Genomic DNA, 24,727 nt, shown 5'->3' on the forward strand with positions numbered 1-24,727 from the left:
GCTTGAGTGAACCCCTTAAGTAACCCATGTCCCAACCCCTCAAATAACCCTTGAACGAGTAACTCGAGTTACCCATGACTGAATAACTCAGGTAACCCTAACAAAATAACTGATGTAACCCCCCACATGGTGTGACCTGCTGCTGATGTTATAAAATTCACTTTTTGGTCCCCATCCTATTTTTTTCTTTAATTTTGTGCAACACCCAATATTACGATTAATACAAAACAGAGGGAGTAATAGTTGTCTCATCCATAAATATCATACACAATTGTTTCACCTCTAAATAAATTTGCATTGTTGGTTAATAGGTTATTCCTTATTCAAAACTCATAACATTTTGATAATAGGTTATGTTCTTATGAAAGGAAAAAAAAAATACTCCGTAATGACTTTTGAATAATAGTCTATCCTTTCATTAAAAAAAACCACGATAATTTTTAAAGAAAAAGTATTTTCTTCCTTTGGAAAAAAAATTATTACACTTGTACTTTGCAAAATTGTAAGTTGATTACACTTTAAAGCATCTAATAATGGCAATGATTGTTAATACTTTAAAAACTAAACTAATTGCGACTGTCTTATCACTTATGCTAGAAAATGAAACTCATTGCAAAGCATTGCCTACTTACTATAGTTAATACCTGTATATAACAAGTTTAGTGAATAGATTACAGTAAAGAAAACAAGTCTAACAACCGCATCGACGCAAGCAGGCCCAACACCTCCTCCTTTGTCCAAAATTAGTCTATGTTAGAAATACAAAGCAACCTGAAAGGAAATAAATTATGTAGGATATCAATACTAATAACAATGCAAGTCATTTGATATATTATCAAAATCAATGACATATGATTACTCAGACATTAAAAAAAATCACAAGGTGAAATGCTGAAATCATCATATACAAGAAAATACAACTCCCAAATAGTAGTATCATATTATGTTGCATTTAGCATATCACTCATATACATTCTGAAATATAATATGCAACACTATGCCAACCTGACCTTTGTATTAGAAATGCCAGTTTTGAGTTTAAATTTAACCACCAACGCAAGGTTATTTACCTTCCCACAAAAAACTTCTAAAATTGACTTTCACCAACATATTTAAGGTCATGTTTTAGTGGGTCAGTTACACAAAAAACTAAGACATAAAGAATAGCCTCACCACACAAGCACAACAAAGAAAGGGTTCAAGATAAGCATTTCATCAAAGAAAATCATCAACAACACACAAAAGCAATTATACAGCATGCTAGCAAGGAAATAGTGACATTATTCTGTTTTAAGACAAATAACATGGTGTTTCTGTGTGTGTGTTGACATTATTTTGTGGCCTTGATCATACTACACAACATCAAATCAAATCGTCACATCTCAATTCGCTTAAACAAGATAGTCTAAATCCAATGGTCCACCCATCTCTACGGCAAGAAGCACTTGATGAATGGATTATATTATATATCATTATATATTTATATCAACCATATCCTATTCTCCTAGCAACAAGTAATACAAGTTAACAAGAAGCTTATTATTGATCCCACTTTCTCTATGATTGAAGATTCTACTGTAGTACTTCGTACATAGTAATTTGGAAGCCAATACTGAGACTCGTCCCGAAAAACCCATGTCCTAGCTATAAAGTATAAACAACCTCACATATCCATCTAAATCCTACCCTCTTACCCTCCCTCAATTAAGCAATTCATAGATTGCATTTAAACATACTACAACTCTGACCTTGATGATTTCCACAAAGAAAGTTGACTAAATGACAATATATACAAATTCACTAAACTTTTAGAACAGTTTCTTCCAGTTACATGACAGCAGGAAGTGAAGACTATTTAATTCTTTTGTTTTTATTTTTTATTTTTTTTTTGTGGGTTTGGGTGGGGTGAGAAAAGTTTGGGGTCAGTAGGGTAGGGGATTAGTTTGGGCTGTGATTGAAGGAAGGTATAACCGCAATAAGGAAAGAGTCACATGTCATGTTGGGAGGAGGTGCTCGGGAGTCGGGACTGATGAGAAGGCAGCAACATCACCCATTGGGAGATCGCTAAACTAAAACAACCATTATCTTCACCTCGAAACAAAAAGATACAGTTGTTATGAACTTCTCTCTCACATGCTAGCTTATTCACATAACCCAAACCTTAAAAGAGTCTTGTTTTTCCACAAGAGGACATAAGATGAGATTAGACATTGCAGATAAAGTAACAAATCTGATTTCTTTTGAAGGGACAACTTTTCTCTCCAATAAATATTCCCAGCTTCTAGAGTTCCCTCTGACTAAACATAGTGGACACCCAAGTCTCACATTATCATATTTATCAGTGACATGAGTGAAAAACTAAAAACCAGATCTTTAGAAACTAGTTTAAGAGTGTACAAGGACTTGACAATCAAGAAACATTACTAACATTAGTGTCATTTATTACTATAAATCTTTGACATAGATTAGGCAATGCAGAGACTGCTAGACATCATGTTCATTGATGCTGAAGGAAAAATTCTATGGTGTCAGGCGTGTCAGTTCTCAAGATTTTGAGCAAAGTCACTTGTGTTAATCTTCCCATTAGACATACCTTCCACTTCTTGGATGGTGGTCTTGAAGAAGCAATTCTCTGATTCAAAGATGACATAAGGTTCATCTTCTTTGCAGCATCTCGAATAACCTTTGAAGCTTCTGTTATAATTACCTGTTGATCAGACACACACAAATCCATCTACTTAGTCTAATTAAATTTCAATTCAAAAGGCTATCAATTTTACCCAAAACTCACCTCCAGATTACCAATCACTTAAAACTATCCCTATTGTGTTTGTATACCTTTTACAAGCTTAAATTATAACAAAAACAGCAGTCGCGGCAAAATGATGTCCCTAAATTTGCAAAATTGTCAACTAAACCTAACAACCAATTAAATACAATGCCTTTATCTTCTGGTCATTGGTAGGCTGATTCACCAAACATCGACCCATGCCCCAATCTCTAAACAAAAGTACTTCTATTTTCCACCAATTAAATCATAATTTAATTTCACAAGATCAAACTAAATAAGATCCTTAATTTGAAGTCGGAAATGCAGAAAAACTGAAGAAAAATAAAGACTAAGAAACAACAAATTTGAAAGCGAAAATTATTTGAAAGGCCTAATCTAAAATACAATTTCAATTTCAACGACACATAAATTGTTTGAAAGCCCTAATCCACAAAGAGACAAACCTAATTTGAACAGATTTGAGGAAGATATAAGCTGAAAATGTCAAGCCCTCTAAACAAGAATCAGTTTCTTATTTTATATTATTGAACCAGTCCAAGTCCTTGATCTAAAGGCTAAAGCTATACAAGGCATTAGAAGCAAAAACAGTGTAAACAATCTTCACAAGAACAACAATCAATTCAATTCTTCTTCTACCCTTACAAAGTGTCATGATGCAGCAGTTTGAGGTTAAGAAAATTCTTCAATACATTTTATGTACCATCATGTCTATACTAAGTCACAAACAAATACAAACTGACAATCAAAATAGAGAATTGCTACTGAATTAATGTACAAATACAAAACACTCATCAAAATTGTGAATGAAGGGATATTTTAACCCAACCAAAAAATCAACCTATCCCATAAAATATAATTATCGATAATCTATTACATTACGGTCTATAGGATAAAACATACTGAACTTGAGAGAGAGTTGAATATACTGAGTTTTTGACTCAATTAATTTTAAAGATATATATAAACACATTACCTTGCTAGATGCATCAATGTAGGAAAAGCTCAGAAGTTCATTCAATGGAAGGATCCCAAACATATATCTGTAATTATAAGAGATAAAAGAACAAAATTTCAGGTAAAATCTTAAACCAAGAATAATTTAACAGAAAACAAAGAATATAAATATAATTAGCCGCCCAAACCCCAACCTCCCTCACACACCCAAAGTCGCAACAATCAGCTACACCCAATTCTCAACCACACCACTGCCCAAATGACCACTTTTGGATCAAATTGCACAAATAAATTCATTTTTTCCCTCTAAATAGAAATCCAACAGTACCCATAAATAAATAAAACCCCAAATCCCATAATTCAAATTCATCAGATTAAACACCCAAAAAAACCTGAGAAATGGACTTAACATAAATGAACGAAGAACGGTACCTGCCAAAGAATGAAAGGATACTGAACACAGAAGGCGTTGGAGGATCGAGGAACGCACTTAATGCTGCTCTTCTGCTAGCCGTTAACCTTATTGCTTCCGTTCCCATTCAAGCTCCCTTCTTCACGAACAAAGCAGAAATCATCGGGAAAAACAGTCAAAATGGGATTTTTACATAACAATTTCAGCAAAATAAGCTTTAATTATAAGTAAAAGAGGGTTCTTTACTCATTTGGCACCCTCTTTTTCATATACTCAAACAAAAAATCTGTTTAATAACTGCAAGCATTCAATCTTCCCATATTTATTAAAATCATGGAATAAATTATTATAGATATGTGGAGCTTTTAAAAAATCTGAAAATTTACCGAAGAGCAACAATTCCAGGATGGTAACGATGAGAGTTATCGACTCTTCCAATAGTCTCATCTCCAAAATAAAGATGCTACCTTTAGTGCAGTTCTATAATCCCCAAATATCTACCCCTAAATTTCTCAATTCTGAAATCATCCAAATCCATCTTTACACCACAACCACCACTCTATTTGCAACTAACACCCACCAATAATATTTGATTTTTATGCTATAATTAGCAAAATGTAATTGGAAAATAAAACAATAGAAAACATTGACAAAAATTATGAAGCCGAAACTACCTAATAATCTGAGTTTAAAGCTCTTGACAAACCCAGAAACAATGCTATTGAAGCTTAGACTATCAATTTTCGAAAACAAACCATTGACGAAGATTAAACTAATTAGATCCAACAAAAACAAAATCTAAGTTAAAACAAAATCAAATCCAACAAAACAGACAAAACTAATGACACTGAAAGAATAAACTAATCTAAAAAGAAAATCATAGGTAGAAGAAATGAGGCAGTACCATTTTGATGCCATATTCCAGATTCATCCAAACTCCATCTATTTGCTTGCATGCCTCTTCCGACTTTCATCACATGAATTAGGCCAAACTGCTCCTGATAAACTACAAACCAAAAGCAAAATTCATCAGAAACCCTAAATCTATTAAATTTGAGAAAGTAAAAACAAAATTAAACTAATCAATTAGGTAATCTATAAAAATCATCAAAAATCCTAAATCAAACTGAAAATAAAACACCCAAATCCTAACTATTTTATTAAACAAAAATAAAATACCAGGGAAACCAAAAAAAATTTAAAGCCCTATACCCAAAAAAAAAAATAACAAATCATAGAAAGGGAGGAGAATTAAAACCCTCTTGCTGCTTCCATTAAAGAAGTCTTGTCATCTTGCTGCAAACCAAAAAATAAAAAAATTAAATTAAATTAAAAAAATCAACAAAATCAAAAACATAAAAAAAAAAACCCTAAATTTCGCACAAAATCCAAGTCATGTTGAATCAAAACTACTATAATCAACCAAATTCATAATGTTAAATGAGAGATAAATGAGCTGCGAGATAACAAACCAGGAGGGAGAAACAGAAAGCTGGCTCGATTGCTGAGGAGGTAGATAGAGTTCGCTGGAAAACTACGATCAACGCGGAAGAACTAATGTCAGAAGCCACTTCCATTAGAGAAGTCACGTAATTCTAGCAGTAAAAGAGATGAGCTCCATGTTTTAGATGTGAGCTTTACCCAGAGAAATGTTAAAAGAAGCAAGGAGAGAGAAAATGGAGGTAAGAGAGAGGAGAGATGAATGGAGAGGAAGAGACCACAGGAGAGTGAAAAGGGACCGACTAAAGGAGAAATGTTCATAACCTGCCACGGCTGCCAGCACATCAATTAAGCCTGACTTTTTGTAAAGAAAAAAGCCATAAGAAATCATGAGGGCAAAAATGGAAGGGAAGCATTCAGCAAGAACAAAAAAATATTATGGCAGGGGCAAAATCGTCCGAGCAGGGGCAAAATCGTCCGAACACTGTTCATAAGGAATTTGCTAAAAGTAAAACTTCCTCAACCCAATTTGGCTTTTATAAGGGTTATGATATGATATGATAATAGTGCATACTATTCTGACATAGGTTGATAGGTAAAGAGGCAACAAAAAGTAGAGATGGCACAACAAATGATGTGGTTACAATTACAGCCAACGCCATCCTCGACTTGGGCTGCTCCTCGTCTCACTCTTTCTAAACCCAATCAATGGAATTTGTGTCGCCTTCCGTCGCTTAAGACCTTCACAAAGCTCAGAGCATCCGTTGAAGATACTGCGAATGACACTTCTTCCACTCCTCTTCTTCAGCTACATCACCTCAACCAAGTCAGCCCTTCACTAATCTCTCTTTTTTTTCCTTTTTTTTTTTGGTAATATTTTGTTGATGAATAGCTGAGTTTTGTAATTTAAAAAATACGTAGTAGTTGTTTTATTCTAATTTTGTGACTGAATTTGTATTCCTAGTTTCCTACTGCAATTTCTTCTCGGGAAATTATTTTTTTTTCTTTTCATCATTTCCTTTTTTTTTTTTTTTTTTTTTTTTTTTTTTTTTTTTTTTTTTTGTGGGTTTGCTTTGATTATTTTGGTTGGGGCAAGTAGTAGCTATAGTTGTTGCAGAATTAATGCCTTAATAGTTGAATTTGGGTACGAATGAATGGTAATTGTAATGAACTCTGGATATTTGTAGTCTTGCATAACATATTGGTCAGTATTTCAATTAGTATTATATTCTTCTGGATCATGTACTTCATACCAATTATGTTTAAGTTATTTTGTCTAAACCTTATGTTATTTTGTTTAAATCTTGTATTATTTTGCTAAAATAGTGTGTTATTTACCTATTTACTTCAACAACAACATGTATAAAAAAAAGCATGTAAAAATGAAATAACATGGACTTATTTAAAAATAACATATATACGTGTATATATATATATATAGGCTCATGTGAGAACACCTCTTTCATGTGAGAAAACTTTATATGTGAGATGTTCTAAATGTTACTCCCTTTGTTTCAATATGATAGTCCCATATGGAATCAATCACATAAAATAAGAAAGGGAATATTTGGAATCTAGCATTAAAGTAAAAACAATTCACAAATAGTTTTGCCTTATTTAATATTTTTTAGGAAAGCATTAGCTATAATTGCATAAATCATGGGAGTAATTTCTTTACTTAGAGTCATTTCATTAATTCACAATCAATTAATCTAAGCAATCAAAATTTATTATGTATAAAATAGGAAATAAAAACTAAGTTAAAAGTAGAATACATTCAATATGGGTAGATCTTTTTGAAATGCCCAAAATAGTATATGGGACTAACAAATTGAAATGGAGGGAGTATAATATGTTAAGGTAGATGTTCTAAAAATAAATTAAACTCATCATCTTCAACCTTAACATTCTCTCTCCTCTCCTCACCAACACTATCCAATCTCTAGTTCCTCTATCACCACCACCGCCTGTTCCATAGCCTTTATGCCGTCACCTCCACCACCATCATTCTTTCTCTTCTCTCCTACGTCATGGCTAACACTCTCTTTTCTCTCCACGACGACCACCATCGCCACATGCTCAAGAATTTCATGTGTTTTATATCAACTTTTGAACAATTATAGTCAAGAATTCAAGTTGTGAAGCTTTATTAAAGGTAAACCAAACTTAATTAACAGTTTAATATGTGAAATCAAAATTTTTCATCCAAATCAATCAAATTAGGCAAGTTATATAGTTTGAAATTGCAAGGAATTTAATTGAATATAAGAAACTAAACAACAATTCATATGTTTTTGTTACCTTAGAAATCAAGAATAAACTGATTTCAAATCAATCGTTGTAAAAATCGAATTTTAATTCGTGTTCTATATTAACGAACTATGTTCTAAAAAATTTAAGTATGTTCTTAAACTGTTACATATGTTCTAAAATATGTTGCATATGTTCTAAAAATATTGCATATATGTTTAGATTTGTTTTTTAGTTCAAGGTTTTAAAATTTGAGTATAATGTTCCAATTAAAACTATATTTTGAAAAGCTAAGTTTATTCTTCTAAGAACTATTACATATGTTAAGAATCATTGAGTCTAGGTTCTAAATTTCTACGCATTTTGTTCTAAATGCTATGCTACAGAAAGTTAAGTATGATGTTCTAAATTTTTACTCACATGTTCTAATTCTTAAATCGGATGTTCTAATTACTCACATATGTTATAAATTATTACTCATATGTTCTAAATTTTAATTTGAGACACATGCTCTAAATTTTTACTCGTATGTTCAAAATTTTTACTCACATTTTCTAAATTTAAAATCAGCTCTCATATAAGTATGAATTCTCACATATGGGCCTATTCACACCGGATTCCTCCCCTATATATATAATGTGAAATAATAAGAATTACATTCATATCAAAATAACATAAATTTTTGTTAGAACAAAGCTGGACGTGTATGTAGAAAGAAAGTAGGAAGATTTCTTATATTATTCTAATATGTACAAGAGTACTTTATATAGGGGTGAGGGATGCCTTCTACATTATTGTGATGCAATGAAGAGATAACTTTTGGCATTTCAACTACTCCAAATAACTCTAGTACATTCAAGTTTATTTACTAATTTCTTCACTAATTGCTGAAGACTAAAAATATCATTTACTATCAATTTTATAGAATTGAATTACAATGAAATAATAGATGCTGAATATAAAAAAAAAAAAAAAAAAAAAAAATGCAAGTATTAAATAACATGTACTTATTTTAAAATATAACACACACACACACACAATATATATATATATATATATATATATATATATATATATATATATATATATATATATATATATATATATATATATATATAAGGAGGATTTTTCTTATGTGTCTTATGTGAAAACACTTTTTATGTTCTAAATTTTTACTCGTATGTTCTAAACTTTAAATCTGATGTTCTAAACTTTTTCTGAGGTGTTTTAAATTGAATTAGATGTTCTAAATTAGTACTCACATGTTCAAAACCATAAATTATTTAAGTTAGATGTTATAAATTTCGAATGACTTATTTCGAAATTTTAACTTATATGTTCTAAATTTTAAAACGTGCGCGTGTTACAAGATTTTTAGTTATCAATATATATACCTATACTAAAGGCGAAACCAGAAATGACACTTGTCATAACCTGGTTAAAATTTTTCCCTCCAAAAGGTGTTTTTTTTTTTTTCCAAAGCTTCTGATAGAAGTATTTAATTTAATACTTACTTTACAATAATATTTCTTTTCTATCTGGCAAGAATATTCATTTTTACGCATTCAACAAAGATTTATTTATTTATTTATTTTATGACTGAACAAAGTCATAATATACAATAATTTATACAATAATTTAATCTTATCTATAACTTTGTAATGTAATCCATAGTTATTTTTATTAGTCATGCATGCATTTCTTCCTTCGTTTTCTTAAATGATTTTAAAAAATCGTAATTATAGAACTTTCATCTTATTTTGCAATTTGATATTATTTTTTAATAGTAAAATAATCGTATTAATGTATTAAACTAATGATAAATATTGAAATTACCGTGCATGACACGGGATCTAACCTAGTATAAAATATATTGTATTAAACTAAGAATAAATATTGAAATTACCGTGCATGACACGGGATCTAACCTAGTATGTTCTAAATTCGAAAGCATATGTTCCAATTTTTACTCACAAGTTCTATATTTTACTTATATGTTCAATACTTTTACTCCCATTTTATACCAAGTGTTTTAAATTTTTTATTCACATGATCTAAATTTTAAATCAGATGCTCTAAATTTTAATCATATGTTCAACATTTCATGAAACAATTTTTTTAAATTTTTACTCACATGTTCTAATTCTTAAATAAGATGTTCATAATTATTGCTCACACACATGTTCAAAATTATTAGTCACATGTTCTAAATTTAAATTTGAGTCACATGTTCTAAATTTAAATTTGAGTCACATGTTCTAAATTTTTACTCGTATGTTCTAAATTATACTCAATGGCCATTATTCTATGTAATTAAGAGTAGTTTTAGAATTAAAACACGGACATTGGTCAAGACCCAAGAGTTCCTCCTCTCTCCTTCTGCCTACATATTTTCTTCGTTCTTTTTTAGCTGCAACAATTTGACTAGTTTTAGTGAAACTGTTGCGAGTAAAAGTTAACGGAGGAATTATTACAGAGATTGTACAAAAATAACGACTAATATGGTGAAATGTTGAATACTGCATTATGCCATAATGTAACGATGACAAATTCATAATTCTGGACAAAATTACAGGTATATAGGATATATTAGGGGGAAAAGAGTGCTGTTAGTCACTTCCTACTCATGATTGATATATATCCTAAATAATTTAATTTTAGTCCGTTTAATTTTGTGAAAATGTCACCGAATAAATGATACTCGTTTAAGGTGTTTAATAAAATGTTGAAATTCGATTTAGGAAGTAGAAGAAAGTATTAAAGTGTTGAAGAATGCTGCAAAAACAAGAAAGGTTGAAAAAAACAAAGTTTTAACAGCTCTTTCGACGATTGAGAAGGCAAAACTCGACCCTTTGAAATTTCTTGAGACACTTGGAGGATCTAAATCACCCGGGAAGACCTGGATGCTCATTTTTACTGCTGAGGTTTGCAGTACGCTCATTTTATTTTTAATTTAATGTTTAATCTACTCAACACTACATTTTTTCTGTAATTGCATTACAGATGATTAGGTGCTGACTATGAGCTAGTTACAGAATTTTGAAAATTGTTATGTAGAAAAAACTCAAGGGTGGGCGATATTTCCCTCTAACTGCTGTCCAGAGATTTGACGCTGAGGTATGCATTGCGTGTTTGACTGTTTTTTCCTTTCTTGTTATCCTCCATAAAACGATGAGATTGAGAGTAATATATTAGTTTAACAAGCTGGATGTGTGGATTGCTGGATCCATAATTTTTCTGCTTTCATTATGGAAAGAAAGCACGTTCTGATTTTATACTTTGTTGGACCTCAAACTTATCACTCTGACTTAAGCTTGCATATGAACAGGCAAAGAGGATTGAAAATGGTGTGTATCTCGGGCCACTAGAGAGTTTGAGCTTTGAAGGAAGATTTTCATGGAAGAATAGAATACTGGCTTTCATTTTTGAGTGCATTCGTATAAAAATTGGACCACTCAGTCCTTTACAAGTAAGCCTAGGAGATCAAGACAACAGGGAGCCAAACAATAAAGATCCCTTCTTCATATGGTTTTATGTTGATGAGGAGATAGCAGTGGCCCGTGGCAGAAGTGGTGGAACAGCATTTTGGTGTCGTTGTCGCCGAGTTACTAGTACTTGACTCTCCTGGAAGCATGCACCAACACTTTTGGAAATTTGGTGATTTATATTGTTGACATTATAAATCAAATTATTTTAAGTTATAAAGGCTTATTGTACAGCTAATATGCAACTTATAGTGCAGATTATATATTTACAAAGAGCTTTTTGTTACAATGTTGTATGTTCTTGAGTATACATTCATGATACATAAGTCTAATGTCTTTCCTTTCTTTCTGTGAATTTCTTTTCTCTGAAATTCTACAAAGAGTTAATCCACCAGAGTGACATCTGACTTCTCAAACCAGCTTTGGCAAATCAGGTAACTTAGGCAGCCGAATCATTATCATCGATGCTGCCATTATCCTCAGCGTTTAGAGATGTGTAAAGGGTACTCCTAATGCAGCCTCCCACATTCTTTATTTTTGTACCCCTTGTATACACATAACAATAGCAAACTTGCTCCTAGAAAAGCTAAACTATCTTAGGCCACTATGACTGCCAGTCTTTCATGATTCTCTATCAAGGCTAATTGTTAAACCCACTTACAACCATGTCACTCCATGGAAGAAAAAACATAATAAGCCAATGAATAGGAAAAATTGAATGATCATTTATCAACTTCTGTTCCAATTTCCAAATGCCAAATATTGTCATGATTTCTCTCAACTAGAAATAGGACTATGAAAGATCTAATTATCTGTAAGCCTCTACCAAGTGTCGACTATGGACATGTTTTGTCGTAATTTAACTTGAAAATAAGGGTGGGAAAAATACAGTTTGATAATCCCAACTATCTGCGATTTACTTTTAGTAATCCCAACTAAGGTTTATTATTTAATAACCCCAACTATGCTATGTGTTTGCCTAAAGTTGTCCTAATGACCTGTAACCTGCTGAAGGTATAAATTTTTTATTTTTATTTTTAAAAGCCACATGTCAGTACTTGATTAGTGCAATATTTTTTTTTTAAAAAAAAAAGGAAAAAATAAGAAAAAAAAAAACAAAAAAAAAAACAGAAACGATTTCCCAGCCACCCCTATCCCCGTGAAACGAACCCCAGCCAACCAAAAATCCACCGGCCAACCACCGCCCACCTCCCTAACCCCTCGAATACAGCCACCGTCCCTTCCCATTCCCAAAACTCCGGCGTCCAACCCTATCAGTACCTGAATTTCCAGCCGTGCGTCAAACCCAGCCGAGGCTATTTGGGGTTGAGCGCGAGAAAGGAGGTGGCTATATTGGGGTCGGGGTTGGGTTTTCGGTGTAGATAGATAGTTTTTCGGCGTGGCTAAGGGTTTTTCGGGGTCGAGGCTGGGATTTCGGGATGGTTATTATAGGGTTTTCCGGCACATCAGACAATGGAGGAAGCGAGATGATGAAAGGTCGGGAATGGGGGGGTCTGGTGCCGGTCGTTTTCAGGGGTAAGGGGAGACGGTCGGAGGACTGAGTCTGGGCTTCACAGTGGCGGAAAGGGATGGGTGGTGGCTAGAGGTTTTTTTTTGGTTTTTTTCATTATTTTTTCTTTTTCTCAAAAAAAAAAAAAAAAAAAAAAAAGAATTGATTACCTGCTACAACAAGTCATTGACTTAATGTTGACCGGTTGGGACTACTCTAGGCAAACACATAACATAGTTGGGATTATTAGATAATAAATCTTAGTTGGAATTATTAAAGTGTATTTTTCCAATAAGGGTGTCACTTGATAGTAATATTTGCAAATATTCGTATATATATTTTAAAATAGATCAAATATCATCACATTTTGATGTTTTTTTTTTTCAGACAAAGGCCAAAGCCATAGATATAAATTACCTAATGTATGACATTGCACGCTACTATCTTAATTCTTAATTCTTAATTCTTAATTCATTATGTGCCATTGAGGTCATAAGAGCCAATTTTTTTTTTTTTTTTATTTTTTTATTTTTTTTTATTTTATTTTATAAGAGCCATTTATTTTATATATTAAGTAATAATACAAAATTAGATATGCTAGTCTAGATAGTGGCTGACATATAGTTTTTTAAGTTTTCAACAAAAGTTACACCTCTAAGATGAATTATTAATGTAGAAGTAAGCACAATTGTACAATAATGGAGCATGATTCATGTGTTAAATTAGTTACATGAGCTGCCGAAAATCGGTTTTTTTAGAGTATTAGTCATATACTCATGTATAGTCACGTCTCAATACATGTACGAGAAACACTTGTGTATAATCTCACAAAAACCTGATACTATCTAACAATTTTTCTTACAAATTCAATGCAATTCAAATACAATTGTAACGTGCAAATACAACTATACAAGTTGACAGTGATTCTTAATTGCTTGTATTATAATTATATAATACAAATTGTAGAAATAGTCTCTCAAACTTTAATATATAACAGTTAGCACAAACAGATACGAAATATACAGGAGGGAAAATCCTTTAAGCTGATATAACTCATATAAGCATGACCAGATAGTCAAAAAAGCATATCTGAAATATTTAAAGCTATACCTGACGCAGAAAGCAGGGGAAAGGGAAAAGAATACCGATGCATCGAAATTTCATCAGCCGAGCTTGTTATTTTCATCGGTACCACTTGTAATCTACCAAGCTGCATTTCTGCAGCATGTACAAGTCTAAAAAAATGTTAATTTTGATTTCTGTAACAATGACAAACAATTTGTCCAAAAAAAAAAACAATGACAAACAAGGACAAAATAATTGTGACTTACGAAGTATATTTAGTAAGGCGTGGCTGCTATAATTCAATGAGTTTGTTCTGCAGATTGGAAATGAGACCAATATTCCTTCACAAGTTGGCCAAATAGTGAATCTTCCTTCTTCATTAGCTCCATAGGATTGTCATATTCAACCAATTTTCCTGCAACAACATAACATTATGTTCTGTCAGAACACCTTCAGTTCCTTAGGACTTGAATAATTTATTAATCTAGACGAAGCTCTTGCTTCTAGTCCATTAGAAGTGGCCACATAAATAAATAAATAAATAAATAAATAAAAACTGGAAAAGTTGAAAGAAAAATCACCATCACTAATGGCAAGGACTTTTGCGCAATCCATCACGGTTGGTATCCTGTGGGCTACTGTGATCACAGTACAATCTGCAAATTCCGATCGTATGGTTCTTTGCAGAACCATGTCGGTTGCATTATCTATTGATGCAGTTGCTTCATCAAGCACCAATACCCTGCTTCTTCTCAATAAAGCACGTCCTAGACAAAATAGTTGTCGCTGTCCCATGCTCCAATTTGATCCATCCTCCATAACTGACATAAAAAATAAATCTAAGTATAATAGTGTTATAAACTGACCTAGAAGAGAGGCACCACAAGTCGTCTGATACTCATACTATTCTGTTAGTATAAATAAGTGAGAGTAGGCATAGTGAAAAGGAATCCAGAAAATTTAAGTTGTTATTTTGTTAGCTTTGGTAGAGGATCAAGTCTCTCACAATACTTGACAATTATCTTTTATTTTCTGTACATTCAGCTTTATTAATCAAAATCACCAATTTCATCTCTTTAGAATCACTTGTATTATGCTGGTCATTACTCATAGTTGACTAGCTTGTTTTGATATAATGTCAGAGAATCATTACTTCCTCCACAAATAAAATGGAAAGTAACCAAGCCTTTAGTAATGAGCTGAGAATTTTTACCCGCGGAATCTAGGCCCTGCTCTTTATCTTGGACAACCTCTTTAAGCTGACATTTCCCTAGAACCTTTTCAAACAAGAAAAAAAAAAAAGATAAGAAAAAAAGAAAAAAAAGAAAAGAGGGTGAGAACAATATAAAGTTGTCAACATTGCACAAAATATTGCACTGACATAGTGACACAAATTAGATTACAGAAGAAAGGTGAAGTATACCTCCCAGAGCTTTTCATCATTATGCTGACACAATGGATCCAAATTGAATCTTACAGTTCCATTAAAGAGAGTAGGATCTTGTGGAATAATCCCAAAACGTGACCGTAGATCATGAAGTCCTATCGAGCATATATTGATACCATCCACTATTATCTTCCCTGCCACTGGTTCCACCAACCGAAACAAAGCCCCTATTAGAGTAGTTTTTCCACTGCCAGTCCTACCCACAATACCGATTTTGTTGCCCTCTTTGAATGTGCAACTGATGCCATTAAGAACCAGTGGTGTATCTGGTCTATATCTTATCTACAGGAAATCAATATCCTTTAGTGTAAAATTCTATCTAGTATCTGTATAAAATAAATCCCGATGAGCTAAAAGTTACCTGTAGATTGCATATCTCCACTTTACCAACTGATGGCCAGTTTTCTGGAGGGCGGCAGTCTTCAATGAATTTTGGAGCTTCACTGGGAATATGCATGTATTGATCAAGCCTCTCCACACAAATGATATTGTTGGCTAATGTGCATTGATTTTGGATTGAATTAACCAGAAACACATTTAACGAAAGACCATATGATAGGGCCATTCCAATAAAACCTGCATTATTTATAATTTTAGAATGATCCGCAAAATATTTTACAGCAAGAAATCAATATTGATCCCCCTTATCTTCTAATATATAAGAGGTTCAAAACAATATACTCAATACCACTCACCAGAGCTAAAAGTTCCAGTGGGGAGAAAAACCATGCACAAAGCTGCTGCTGCAAGAACAGTGGCACTGAGGGTCTCAAGCCTCTGAATCAGCCATTCACTAGCTGTAAAATTGTGGAAGAATGGACTTGCATTCATATCAATTATATCAAGACTCTTGGCAAAGAACCGTTCTTCCTCCTCAAAAGCTCTTATTGTTGTGGCTCCAGCTATTGATTCAGCTAAATGGTTGGCAATTAAAGACTTTGTTGTGCCATTCATTCTCATCAACTCTTTCGCTGTCGCAAAATAGTACCTCTGTTGACAAGTCTTATAGCTCATTAGGTCTTGAGGGAAAAATTAAGGAAAAATAACTTGTAAATTTGCCAATAATTATCTTGTTTTAGCCAAGGTGGAGAAGAAGCCCTATCAAAATATGAGTCCATGTTAAGCAATTCAGCAATTTAGCCTATAGATTTTATATAAAATACATGACAAATATTTATGAACTCATATGCAGGATGGAGTTGGTTGACCATAAGCTTGTTAAACGTTCAAAACCTAATTAAATTTAATTCACCAATTTGTTTACCTGCAATCGTATGGCCAAATAAATCATTGGTATGCAGACGAACAAAACTTGCCAAGTAATAACTGCCAGCACTCCTAGATTAGCATATGCAATTATTGTAGTTTCTATCGAAATGAGAAGGCTGAAAGGAACATCAAGATCAACAATCCCCAAATCAGAAGAGACCTGCAGGGGTGTAAACAAGGAAAAAACATCCCTTAACATTAGTACACACACCAGTATAAACTACAGTTATGAAGCTTATAACAACTCTATGCTCACCCGACTTAGTATCCTTCCAAGAGGTGTGGAGTCATAAAAAGACATTGGAGCACAGAAGAGAGAATTCATTAACCGAGAAAATAAGGATTTAGATGCATTTAAGCCCATTGCAACAACAGCAAGACATCTGAAGAGTAAAAATAATGTCGAGGAAGCTCCGATGACAAGGTAAACCACAATCAACTTATATGTGCTGACATGAGGATTATCAACACTAGAGGCCATCCAAGTGTTCTGAAGTATCTGGCCTGTAACAAAGATAAGGTGGCAAATAATACCTATCGAGAGGTACATGTAGCCTTTGTTCTGATTTAGGTAGAGTAAGTATGGCTTAAGACCAGTGTCACCCACTTCTCTTTCTTCTCGTTTAATCAACTGATCATCTTCTGACACTTCATATTGCTTCTCTACAATAGTTCTCTTGATCTCCTTTGCAGAACTATTGTGTCTTCCAGATGCTCCACCGTCAGGTATTTTTTCAGTTCCAGCAGTCTCTTTGTGTGCATTTACAAGGTCCAAAAATTCTGGACTTGAAGCTAACAACTCATGGTAAGACCCTGACTGAAGAATTTCCCCATCTGACATGAGCTACAATTAAGGAAAATATTTATCAAGTTATAATTAGGTTTGTATGAAATGGCGGAGCATATAAATACAAACATTTAAGAACGTCAGGAGAGTGATGGCTAACTCACCAAACAACAATGAAATGCCGGAAGAAAATCAACTTGATGTGTCACAAGTAAGACAGTCTTTCCAGAAAGAGCTTCCATAATATATTCCTGCGACAATTTCAAATATCAATGTTTCTATAGTTATAAATACAGTAACATAAGAATGCACAGAAAGGATCAAAGAGTTACACTAAAGAGGCTAGTTGCAGTATGTGCATCAACAGCACTGAATGGATCATCTAAAAGATATATGTCAGCATCTTGGTATAATGCACGAGCAAGTTGTATTCGTTGCTTCTGACCACCACTTAGATTAACTCCTCTTTCTCCTATTTCTGTCATATCACCGAAAGGAAGAAGGTCAAGATCCTTAATCAAGGAACACCTCCAAAGTGTTTCTTGGTACCTTAGCTCATTCATGGATGACCCAAAAAGAATATTTTCACGTATGGTCCCTGTTTGGATCCAAGCTCTCTGGGAAACATAAGCAATCTTTCCATAAACTGCAGCCTGTATGACAACACTATTTTAAAAACCTCTGAATTCAGATATTCCTTAATCTATTTGCACGAGAAATATCAAACCTTTTAGATGTAATATTACAGCAGTCTTGTAAATAAGTAAATACCACTGATTAGTTAAGAATTCACAAATGCCTACAAATACGGGCTTTTAAATAATCAACTTAAACAATTAAATGCACAATCATGTAAGACGTATGAGAAATGCCTGAGGAAGCTTACAGTTCCCTCTATATATGGTACTTCTCCAAGAATTGCTGCTAGTAAAGTTGATTTGCCTGAGCCAACTTCTCCACATATTGCAACCTTTTCACCAGGTCGAACAACTATGTTTATGTTCCTTAATGTTGGTTTTGATGAATTTGTTTCCCAGTAAAGATTTACGGACCTCATCTTAATGGCATGATCTAAGTTCTCCATTCTGCTCTTCCTTTTGACATTCTGAGTCAGAAGCTCTGGCTCCAGAAGAAACTCCACGATACGTGTAAATGCAACCTTTGCTTGAATCACCGCACTGATCACATCAGGGATAGATCTAATAGGTTCTTGAACCAGACGCAATGTTGCTACAAAAGTGAAAACATTGCTAGCATGCAAAGGAATTTCGAGAAAATAACAAGCCCCAAATGTAACAGCAGAGACCAAAATGGGAGATGACCAAAATAGAAAACCATTGTATGACCTACGCATTTGTACACCTGATAACCATTTAACTTCCACTTTCCTCAAGCCCTCAATTACATTTTTGAAGTGCGTCTCCCATGCATACAGTTTAAGCACCTTCATGTTCACAAGAGCTTCGGAGTAAGCCTTCAGTCTAGCATCCTGTGCGACCATGAGATTACTTTGCAATTTATGTTGTAACTTTGCAAGGGGGTGGTTACAAAGAACTGTTAAAATTATTATGGCTAGTGCTGCAAGTGTTGCAAGTCCCACCGAATGTACTAGAATAAATAATGCAATGCAAAGCTGAAGGCTTGTAGTCCAAATCTGGTGAGCCCAGAAAGGAAACTCGCCAATCCTATAGGAATCAACAGTAATATGATTCATTATCTCACCAGCAGAGTGCATCATCCTCACAGCATTTGATAATCGTAGCTGCTTCTTGTAAATCGCGGCAGTAAGCAAAGACCTCACTTTCAGGCCAATCAATCTGCATCGGAAGTACCACTGTCTATGTGACAGAGATTCTAAGGTCTTTGACAAGAAGAGTGCAAGCGCCAAAAGATAGCCTTTGTATTTGAAAGCCTCTTTGCCCTCTGCAACCTCAATGAAAGCATTCAGCAAAAGAGGACCAGTTGACAGGGTAAGTATCTTCAAAGCAGCACAGAACCCAGAAAGCAGTATATCATTCCAATGGCACGCGACAATAGTCCACAACATTGAGGATTGTAAAAAAGGTTCATCTTGTTTCTGTTTATTTAATTGGTTCTCGAACTGCAAGTAACAAAACTCAGCTCTATCTACATCCCTTAGTTTGGGGATATCCTCATCCTTAATTGTCTTCAACTTACCCAATTTCATCAAAGGATTCAACCACCAAAATGTCAACCTACTAAATAACCCAGCTTCAGCAAATGGAGAGACTTGGACTACTGAATCAAATTTACAGCTACCATTAGCCTCACCATTCAGTAAAGTGTAAAGGGTACTTTCATTGTCCTCTCCATCTTCTTCATTTATGAACCCCTTGTAAGTACATAATAACAGTAAAGTTGCTCCTAGGAAAGACAGTATATCCAAGGTCACTTTGACTGTTGTTTGATTGTTAACTATGGCAGCAAAAAGAGATAAGAAGCAGAACATCCCAGCAGAGAGAAATGCAAAAATGGAGAAGATTCGCAATGGGGCTCTTGAGAAGTACTCTACTTTAAGGCTAGTTGTTAGTCCCACCAATGCCCACGTAAACCCTTGGAAAAAATATAAGACCCACCAATGAATTGGTGAAGCAGAATGATCATTTCTCAACTTCATCACCAAAATCCAAGTTCCTAAGCCTATGTAAAGTAGTCCCAAACAGCCATTAAGAATAACTGATGCTATCTGCAAGGTTGAAAAGCTTCTATAACGAGTCCATATCCCGACTCTCTTGGAATTAATTTTACAAATCATGTTAACTAAGAGCCCTGAAAGAAGCAGTATATCAAAGAAAATGATAAAGGCATGATTGACACATGAGGAAGGATGGGTCACAAACTCAAATTGCACTCGAGTGCAAAGTTCTGTATCGATAATCAAACAATCAGACTGTCCACAATATAAATTCCAGAGACGCTCCATCAGTATTATACAACTTTTATTTCTCTATAGAATCTCTGCATTAACATACAGACACAATCATCAGATAAAACTCATTTCTGATCAACCAAGAAATATTCAATAGTATACAGAAAATCTGCAAAAATATTCTGGTATGACATGCAAACAAATACTGCAATTTAGATGTGCATCATGCTACCTAAAGCACGAACAATTTAAAGTAAAAGAATATAAATATAATTATGAGAGCATGTTTGATCTTTATTCATGAACAAATATGTCATATATAGTTCAAAATAAAAGAACATATCATAATAATGTGAAAATAAAGCTAAAATTATGATGAAAGGATATATGCAACCTAAAGCACGAACAATTTAAAGTAAAAGAATATAAATATAGTTATGAGAGCATGTTTGATCTTTATTCATGAACAAATATGTCATATATAGTTCAAAATAAAAGAACATATCATAATAATGAGAAAATAAAGCTAAAATTATGATGAAAGGACATATGCAACCTAAAGCACGAACAATTTAAAGTAAAAGAATATAAATATAGTTATGAGAGCATGTTTGATCTTTATTCATGAACAAATATGTCATATATAGTTCAAAATAAAAGAACATATCATAATAATGAGAAAATATAGCTAAAATTATGATGAAAGGACATATGCATGTATAATGAAAAGAACACTAACTAGGCACGTTACGAACATTGTGTTCCCGGGTGCATTATCTAACAATTGTCAAAATACATAAAAATGAGAAGAAAGTAACATTACTAACAGCAAGTCAATGAAGGCCAAATCACATCATTTTTACCAGCACCAAAAGTTGTCTTTTCTCCTGCAAGAAAAGTTCAGCACTGTCAGTACTCAGTACTAACACATTATTTTTAGAAACTCCACTAATTATAAAAAAAAATTTTAATTTTTTTTTTTTTGATAAAAAAAATACAGAAACTAACCCAGAAAAGCTGAATTCAAATCAAACTTACACCAAAACATAATGAAGGGAACCCATCTGAAAAATGGCAAATTGAATTCTTGATGACATTAGAGTAAAAAAAAACCCAGATTTTGATGCCATATGCTACATAAAAAAAAATATATAATTAAATGTTCTTGATTACATTCATAATGGAAATTAATGCATCAAAATACTCTTAGCTAAATGATTTTGCTGCAATAACAGTAAAAAATTCATGGGAGTATAGAGTCAACAAAAGATTTGCTATTATTACTGATATAGTACCCCAATAATTCTTGCATATAACTGTTTGATAAAATGCTTAGCTGAAAAAAATGTGATCTAGTAGAATATAATTTGTGGCCATGTAATTTGGCAAGGAATTTCAGAATAATTAGCACGAATAATATCACAAACATTTAATAATGCATCATGGTGCACCCACTTTTTTGGGGCATTTAGATAAAGCATAGATTCTCTACTCACTAAATGGCAATTAGATTTTGGATATATTCAATGTAATTATGAAGTATATATTCAACAACTTGATACTGTAGAATATTATTTGGCAATTAGAGTAAGAGAGGTTGAGAATCTTGATATTTCTATTAGAGAGATCATATAATAACCAATGATATAGATGGACACACCTCCCATTAAATGAATTTATTTATTTTTATTTATTTTATTTAATTTTTTTTAAGAAATCTGGCAGGGAGATATATTACAGGAGGTCAATTTCCGCCAAGGCTAAAACACCTTGAGGGATAGGACCTAAGCAAACGAATTCGGTACAACCTCTAGTATCCCACCTCAATACAAAATTAGCTAGAGTATTTCCCTCTCTTTTAACATGAGATATAAGAAAAGCATTACAATATTGAGACAAAAAAGAAATATCTTCAATCAGCAAGCCTTTATCATGCCTATGTGCCTTCCTAAAGAGTAAAGACCCCATTCACCACCAACAAAAAATCACTTTCTAGCATAACATTGGAACAACCAAGGCGAGCAGTCAGTGGAGGAGCCAATGTTCATAAAATTGCTCGTCAAATGAGATTCTAGATCGTACCAGCCTGCTGGTTACAGACACCATTCGACCCTTGTTTGCTAAGCCAGTAAGCTGATCTAACGCTATACTCACCAGATTTTTGCCGGCCAACAAAACATTCTGTCACTGGAGCACCTAACAGGCAGGTGCAAGGATAGAATTTGGGCCTGATCAGCAGCATTGATGTTATCCTGTAAAACATGATACATCCCTACACCACAACATCGTCTCATAATCAATCAAGTCACTAACCCAAAGGTTCAAGTCACTTTGCGGCATGGGAGAAGGAACATTGACAGAAGAGTTCCCTGGAAGACACACATTAGTCCAGACCATTATGTCACACCCATTCCCCACTCTTATCTCTCTATCTTTTTTTTTTTTTTTTTTTTTTTTTTGGCATTTGCATTTGCTCAATTGTAAAATAGTAAAATTTGTTTGTTAAATTAGTCACATCTTACTATTAAAAAAAAAAAAGTTACTATGTACTTAGGGCATGTAGCCATGTTCTCTTCATTCACTTTAGCTCCAATAAGTTCAGTTTAACTTAGGCCTGTTCTCTTTAACTTATTTTTAGTTCATTTTAGTTTAGCTCTAATAAGTACAATTCATATCTTAATTTCCTTCTCTCATCTCATAAAATATTCGGTTCAATTCAGTTCAGTTCAATCAATCAGAACAGACCTTAATTTAGTTAAACTGTTAAAATTCATGGGCAAATTTTAAACACTTTTATACCTTCATCCATAGATAGATCGATGAGTAGGGTGATAGGTTTTGAAGCTTGTTTCCTATAGGTAAAGAAGACATTGAGAGTAAAAGAGAAAGAATGGGGTTTCTTTTAATCTCACAACCGAAGTCCCTAAAGGGTATGATAATGCATTTCCTTTCCATCTTGAACCAAGCATACTAGATAACTGGCGGGGTGACCCCAAGTTCCTACCATGAGGAAATTGGCTGGACTGAAAGACGGTAAAAAAGATTACATAGAGTAATAATTGCTTCGTAATGCATTTATGATGATTACATAGAATAGCTACTGCCTTGATTTAATAACCAACACACAACTAAGCCTTACAAACAAATCACTACTTACAACAATATACTCAGCCAACTAAAACAGATGGCTGTAATATTTACAAGAGATTTCCTTCATTTCAGTGTATTTCATTGCTTCTAATTTATATTTAAATCACCAAAATTATTTGTTTTCATGCAAACATCAAAACAAGTTGGTCTGTAATATACACCATCCGATGAAAATCTGCCATCCATCGATAACACAATCAATAGATCAAAATCGACACATATAATTTATTTACGACGATGGTAATTCATAATTAAATCTAGAACAAAATAAATTTATCAGCTATTGATCATCTTCATCAATGGCTAATTGCCAAGAAAAGCTAAATTGAAAAGAAAAACACCGTAACTTAGTTAGGTGGTCGATCAAAATCAATCAAACATCAAAATTAACCAATTATAAACAAGTAAAGGGTCAATAGTGACTTATAACTGGAGTACGAAGAACAATAACGAAGACTTAAGCAGTATGAGTGCAGAGAAAACCAACAAATTAGCAGAGAAATTACAAAACAAATATCAGATTAATTAACCCATCACCTGAGCACGGAGGAAGTAACTCAAGTAAGTACGTAACCGTGTAGAAAGAAAGCAGATCAACACAAAGTATCTGATTCGTAGTATAGGAAAGTGTTGGAGACAAAAGAATTTCACCATTTTCGCGCGTTTTAGAGCCGAAACTGGAATTGAGATCATTGGTTTTTTTTTTTTTTTTTTTTTTTTTTTTTTTTTCCTTCTTCTAAAAAGGTTTAAAAACATATGATATATGAAGTACAAGCTCAAGTGGTTAGAGCTCCCCTCCTGAGGTGATCCTAGGATCCTCTCTAAACACCAAAAAAAAAAAGTACAAGCTAGGAGACACGTGTGCAATATAAAAAGCTCTATATGATTTTTTTTCCTGAAATATTATCTACTTTGTTAATAAAATAACACAATTTTTTATATGTGATTGGCCTCACCGTATAACAGGGGTTATTTGTAGAGGGCTACTCGTTTGGTTAGAGATTACTTGTAGCGGATTACTCGTTTGGTCAAGGGTTACTTGTATAAGGTTACTTGTTTGGTCAGAGTTACATGTATGAGGTTACTCGTTTCAAAAAAAAAAAAAAAAAAAAAGTTTAAAATTGATGAAGTCATGGAGGCTAAAACAAAAATAAAAGTAGGTTTTTTAAAATTATTGTTGTGAAAATAAAGGAAAATAACAAAGATTGAGAGAGAATTGATCTATCTATGTTATTTCATATATTAGGGGTATATATACATAGAATATAATAAGTAGG

At 33.3% G+C, this 24,727-nt stretch overlaps 3 protein-coding genes across 11 annotated transcripts; 1 reads left to right on the top strand and 2 right to left on the bottom strand.

The window, feature by feature from the left end:
• Positions 1 to 389: 389 nt before the first annotated feature.
• Positions 390 to 6,179, bottom strand: LOC145599325 (uncharacterized). 4 transcript variants are annotated; one of them, XM_081655735.1, is made up of 7 exons: positions 5,630 to 6,179; positions 5,416 to 5,453; positions 5,062 to 5,163; positions 4,178 to 4,293; positions 3,765 to 3,831; positions 2,594 to 2,707; positions 390 to 771 (listed from the first exon to the last, which is right to left on the bottom strand). In XM_081655735.1, exons 4-7 carry the CDS (start codon positions 4,282 to 4,284, stop codon positions 754 to 756), a joined length of 306 nt encoding a protein of 101 aa, XP_081511861.1. In that variant the 5' UTR covers positions 4,285 to 4,293; positions 5,062 to 5,163; positions 5,416 to 5,453; positions 5,630 to 6,179; the 3' UTR covers positions 390 to 753. The 4 variants fall into 4 exon arrangements, 3 of the variants coding, with proteins under 3 accessions (XP_081511861.1, XP_081511852.1, XP_081511856.1); XM_081655726.1 differs by having other exon boundaries at positions 4,178 to 4,296; XM_081655730.1 differs by having other exon boundaries at positions 4,178 to 4,296; positions 5,387 to 5,453.
• Positions 6,155 to 11,687, top strand: LOC145599314 (uncharacterized). Its single transcript, XM_081655716.1, has 4 exons — positions 6,155 to 6,423; positions 10,589 to 10,771; positions 10,905 to 10,964; positions 11,176 to 11,687. Exons 1-4 carry the CDS (start codon positions 6,217 to 6,219, stop codon positions 11,464 to 11,466), a joined length of 741 nt encoding a protein of 246 aa, XP_081511842.1. The 5' UTR covers positions 6,155 to 6,216; the 3' UTR covers positions 11,467 to 11,687.
• A 116-nt stretch (positions 11,688 to 11,803) lies between these two features.
• LOC145599271 (ABC transporter C family member 10-like) lies at positions 11,804 to 24,145 on the bottom strand. Of its 6 annotated transcripts, none has more exons than XM_081655697.1 (15): positions 23,988 to 24,145; positions 21,309 to 21,364; positions 21,128 to 21,187; positions 18,297 to 20,389; positions 17,743 to 18,063; positions 17,575 to 17,661; positions 16,880 to 17,467; positions 16,619 to 16,783; positions 16,050 to 16,344; positions 15,716 to 15,930; positions 15,331 to 15,636; positions 15,121 to 15,184; positions 14,489 to 14,746; positions 14,174 to 14,322; positions 11,804 to 14,077 (listed from the first exon to the last, which is right to left on the bottom strand). In XM_081655697.1, exons 4-14 carry the CDS (start codon positions 20,352 to 20,354, stop codon positions 14,207 to 14,209), a joined length of 4,473 nt encoding a protein of 1,490 aa, XP_081511823.1. In that variant the 5' UTR covers positions 20,355 to 20,389; positions 21,128 to 21,187; positions 21,309 to 21,364; positions 23,988 to 24,145; the 3' UTR covers positions 11,804 to 14,077; positions 14,174 to 14,206. The 6 variants fall into 6 exon arrangements, with proteins under 6 accessions (XP_081511823.1, XP_081511818.1, XP_081511804.1 ...); XM_081655692.1 differs by lacking the exon at positions 23,988 to 24,145 and adding an exon at positions 21,596 to 21,846; XM_081655678.1 differs by lacking the exon at positions 23,988 to 24,145 and adding an exon at positions 21,596 to 21,846 and having other exon boundaries at positions 21,339 to 21,433.
• Positions 24,146 to 24,727: the final 582 nt, after the last annotated feature.

This window comes from Chenopodium album, chromosome 2, assembly GCF_948465745.1.
Source record: "Chenopodium album chromosome 2, dcCheAlbu1.1, whole genome shotgun sequence".
Classification (NCBI taxonomy): Eukaryota; Viridiplantae; Streptophyta; class Magnoliopsida; order Caryophyllales; family Amaranthaceae; genus Chenopodium; species Chenopodium album.